The sequence below is a fragment of the Belonocnema kinseyi genome, chromosome 10, assembly GCF_010883055.1.
Source record: "Belonocnema kinseyi isolate 2016_QV_RU_SX_M_011 chromosome 10, B_treatae_v1, whole genome shotgun sequence".
Lineage (NCBI taxonomy): Eukaryota > Metazoa > Arthropoda > Insecta > Hymenoptera > Cynipidae > Belonocnema > Belonocnema kinseyi.
Window position 1 is genome coordinate 90,672,158 of NC_046666.1, and position 5,134 is coordinate 90,677,291.

At 30.1% G+C, this 5,134-nt stretch overlaps 1 protein-coding gene across 3 annotated transcripts in view; it reads right to left on the reverse strand.

Annotated features, from left to right (window-relative positions):
* The window catches only part of LOC117181859 (post-GPI attachment to proteins factor 3-like), a 6,452-nt gene extending 3,256 nt beyond the window's left edge, over positions 1-3,196 (reverse strand). For 2 of the 3 annotated variants that reach the window (XM_033374865.1, XM_033374866.1), the window contains exon 1: positions 3,001-3,196. In XM_033374865.1, the coding sequence (XP_033230756.1) occupies positions 3,001-3,133 (133 nt within the window). In that variant the 5' untranslated portion in view covers positions 3,134-3,196. The remainder of the gene's footprint in view (positions 1-3,000) is intronic. The other variant, XR_004468188.1, reaches the window with a different exon arrangement.
* Between the last annotated feature and the right edge of the window lie 1,938 nt (positions 3,197-5,134).

The following is a 5,134-nucleotide window of genomic DNA, read 5'->3' on the forward strand; positions in this document are numbered from 1 at the left end:
ATGACTTCAGATATCTAACTTTTTTTTTTAATGCTTAAAATTGGAATTAATAGAACGTTTCTCATAAATGGAATGAGATACGCCAAAAAAGACAACATTTTTTAATTCAACTACAAAATTGTATATCAGTATATAAGTTATAATTATAAATAAGTATAATGAGAAAATTCATCAATTTAAAAAAAGTGTTAATAATTTGAAGAGAAATTTAAATAACTGTAAATAACTCTACCCGCCCGGTACGTGACGAATACAAAAGGAACATTATATTACCGTCGCACCACTCTTAAAACGACCACTAAAAGGATCTTGAAAAGGACCCAAATCTCTCAAACAATCTCAGAGACTATTTTGTTTCAAATCGACTTTGTTTATAGACTCAAATGGGCCAAGCTATTTCGCTAAAGAAAACTCAGAGATTTCTTTCGGTAGGGTTATTTTAAGGTTACGTTGTTTTGCATCTCTGCCCTTTGGATAATTTGGAAATTATTGATGAAATAAACTTTTTCAATTGCCTGCAAACAAGGTTAGTTCCAGGAGATTAGTTACTATGTTTATTTGCAAGCCCAAAGTTTTTGGCCAAAAATATTGTGTAGTTTGGAAGTAACGCTCGGGAGAATTGTAACACACATAACCTCGAAATATACACACGTTGTTAGCAAATTAAAAATTTGTTTGGAAAAAAAAGTGTGCGTTGACATCCGTTAGCATGTTCGCTATCATTTTCCAAATTTTGTAGACAAAATATTTCTTATCCTAGGAAAAAAGCCGGGGGAATCTAACACCGAAAAAATCGATACTAATTCCTAAACGCTATGCAAATTAATCACATTTTGCTAAATTAAAACTTTTTTTAATTAACCCACAAAAAAGTGTGGGGGGACGTCCGTTCGCTTGTTCGGTATAATTTCCCAAATTTTTAAGACAAAATATTTGTTATACTAAAAAAAAGCCGGGGGAACATATAACTGGTAAAATCGCCAATTTTCTAAGTATCAAATGCCCACAAGAAGCGTCACTTTTATCGATTTCCATATTCAGAATAAAAACAAGATTTACTAAAAAAGTAACTGAGGAACTGAAAGCACTATGGAAAATTAGGAATATCTCACACACAAAAATCAAATTTAATTACGTTGTTTCAAATGACTTTTTATTCAAAATCGAGTTCAGTGCAATCGAATACCTGCCATAATCGATATGAATGAAATCGAAGAAAAATAAAATGGATACGCAAGAGACATTGACAGCGATATTCCCAAGATTTTTGGATCCAAGTGATATGCTTCTATAAGTCCACCATGGGGCAAATTATATTTCATAAACAGCTTGTACATTTTTTTGCAATGCAAAAATAATATAAATATATGTACAAAATAATAAAATAGTGGTTAAATTTTCCTGTTTCTAGGTTATTTGGGAAAATTTGTATACGCCCTACCGAAAGAAATCTCCGAGTTTTCTTTAGCGAAATAGCTTGGCCCATTTGAGTCTATAAACAAAGTCGATTTGAAACAAAATAGTCTCGGAGATAGTTTGAGAGATTTGGGTCCTTTTCAAGATCCTTTTAGTGGTCGTTTTAAGAGTGGTGCGACGGTGATATAATGTTCCTTTTGTATTCGTCACGTACCGGGCGGGCAGAATTATTTACAGTAGTTGGTCGTGGCTAATCCGTTTTCCCTTTTTAAATTTCTCTTCAAATTATTAACACTTTTTTTTAATTGATGAATTTTCTCATTATACCTATTTATAATTATAACTTATATACTGATATACAATTTTCTAGTTGAATTAAAAAATGTTGTCTTTTTTGGCGTAACTCATTCCATTTACGAGAAACGTTCTAATAATTCCAATTTTAAGCATTAAAAAAAAGTTAGATATCTGAAGTTATCAAAACCCATAGATTCCGAATTATTATGTTTTAGTCTGTTAACTATGAAATTTAAATATCTACTTCTAAATTTTAATCAAAAAGCTTAACAAAGGACCCTTGAGTATCGGCTACTCTATTGAGATAGCCTCTGTACTTGTTATTTATGATCGTATTCTTATTTCAATTTCGGAAAGGATATTTTCAAGCCTTCAGACCATTTAAACGAGCTTCCTGGACCTTTAAAAATATCTACCTGAGTGCCTGCGGAGAATTTCTCTGAGATTCTTTGACCTAAAGAATTTTTAGTATATATTCAAAGATTCTTTTCGGTAAGGCGACCGCTTATTTTCAATAGGAAATAAATAACATTGGGATACACAGATGAAACAGTTAGAAAATTTAAGTTAATATGATTAAGTTGTTGAAAAATACTTGATTAAACATTCCTTTTTTTTTGGTTGATCCATCATTTTAGTTAAACAATATTTTTTGAATAATTTATATTAAATTATATTATTTTATATATCATTATATTTATTTCAATTAATATTTCATTCACTTTTTTGAATTTCATAAATTTACTGTAAATTATGTTATATATTTATTATATTAATTTAAATAATTAAAAATATATGTATAATTAATCAAACATTTAATTTATAATTTACATCATACAGTTATTCGGAAATAAATCGGTAACTGTCAGAACGAACATTAACAGTGGAATACAGATGAAAATCCTGAATAGGCTATTTCGATACCGCGATATTTATTCGGAAAGGTTCAGAACGAAGTAAACACAGTGGGACAGTTCGGCAATACTTCAGAAAGGCATCGGAAAGAAACGGAAGCAAAGTTCACATAAAAATCGTAAAGGATCGGAACGGTATTTTCTTTCCGACTTTTCCGTTAGGGCGTGTATATTCGAAGTATTAAAAATATTTTTTGAACAATAATTACAGGATAACTTCAGCAAACTGCTTGAAACAGACATTATTGATTGGTTTATATATTTTTACTATGAAAGAATGACTATACGTTTGAAAAATAAAAAAAATATATAATAAATCTTATTATAAACGGGAAAAAAGGAATATTTAGGTGAAAGAGTAAAAATTACAAACCAATTTTACAGTCTTTCAAACTACACCTATCAACGCAAAGAACGTAAAATTTTGATCTATCACCGGAAGAACTTATCACGACTGTGATCAAATTTAAAAAATATATGACTAAGATCCATAGTAAATTTGACATTTCTTTAAAAATAATATTTAGATCAGCTGATCAGCATGACGTTTAAAATAACACAGTTTGCTGCTGCAGCAGACGACAGCAGACGATGACTTTGGTCCATGACCTTAGAATACACGGGCTCGCCACGCGCAACTGAAAAAAAGTTAACCAATAAGAAGCAACTCAACTACAACTAGCGATATTGGAAAAGTGTGCGCGCGAAACGAAGTATATTTGAAATGTAGTAAATACCATAAGCGAAGATATCAAGTAAAAGTTGTTAAAAGATAAAGGAATTGTACAATTTCTTAGTTAAATGGAATTAGTTTCAAAATAATGTAGTTTGTATCATACAGAATAAATAATATAATATAAAATATTAAAAAATATATAACTTCCATTCCTTCTAATGTAAAAGAAATACGGAGAAATATTGTCAACATAACCTGTCAATAATAATATATTATATCAACACAATAGAATGATATACATGTTTTTATGAATAAAAACACGATACCCGTTCATAAAAATATAAGTAAATGAATGAACATGTAGCGAGAACGCGGGTAAGCGTGTGATACGAGATTATTAGGTGATAACCTTATTAATAATTTTTCAAATATTTGAAACAATATGTGTTTCCAATTCTACAAAAATGATCTCTTATTTTTAAATTTAAAGGAACAACGGAAAATTAGTGGTAGAAGCAAAGATATTTTGGTGAAGGAGGGCGCTAAATGTCAAAACCCTCTTTCAATTTGTCTAAAGCCATCTCGTATCAAGTGTATACCCTACCGAAAGAAATCTCTGAGTTTTCTTTAGTGAAATAGCCTGGCCCATTTGAGTCTATAAACAAAGTCGATTTAAAACAAAATAGTCTCGGAGATAGTTTGAGAGATTTCGGTCATTTTCAAGATCCTTTTAGTGGTCCTCTTAAGAGTGGTGCGACGGTAATATAATGTTCCTTTTGTATTCGTCACGTACCGGGCGGGCAGAGTTATTTACAGTAGTTGGTCGTGACTAATCCGTTCTCCCTTTTTAAATTTCTCTTCAAATTATTAACACTTTTTCTTAATTGATGAATTTTCTCATTATACTTATTTATAATTATAACTTATATACTGATATACAATTTTCTAGTTGCATTCAAAAATGTTGTCTTTTTAGGCGTATCTCATTCCATTTACGAGAAACGTTCTATTAATGAGAATTTCTTTGAGATTCTTTGGCCTAAAGAATTTTTAGTATATACTCAAAGATTCTTTTCGGTAGGGTATTTCCAGTTGAAATTGCATTTTATATAAATTGCATTTTAATCCAATCCGTTATAATAATGGAGTTGAAATATAATGCTCAGAAATTGTATATACATTTTTGTGTTACACCAAAGGTTCAATATCTCCGTATGCTTTTTGCAAATTGCAATCGAACTAATAAAATTACTTCAATATTCGCATGAATTTTATTTTATTTTATTATGTATGTATAACCAAAGAAATGAATTTTAAATAAAAAATAAGAATTAGTCATCAAGAAGATTAACATTCTACCGCCTGAGACGAATTTTCAATCATAAAGAATTTTTCTTTTTGAAATTTTTACATTTTCAACGAAATAATAGTCCCGCCATAATTATTTCCATTCATTTAATACCTTTCATTCAGGCATTTTTCCTAAATTTCATTAATTCTTATATATTATACGTATATACTGTACAGATGGTAAAAGAATATAATTATTTTTTTATTTCCTTTATATTCTTCTAATGAATATTCTAATAAAATATGCTCCTTCTTTTGTTTCTCATAAACTACGCATTTCGAATGTCGCGCTTGTTTCACTTACTTCTCTGGATGACCATGGAGGGCACTAAATGTCAAAACCCTCTTTCAATTTGCTTCAAACACCCTTTGGCCAAACATATTATAAACGTAGATGCGGTACGAGGCGTCGGAGTGGGGAATTATATATATAGGACATCACATTTTCTGCCCTATCGAGGTGCTGCCCTCATCGTACTAC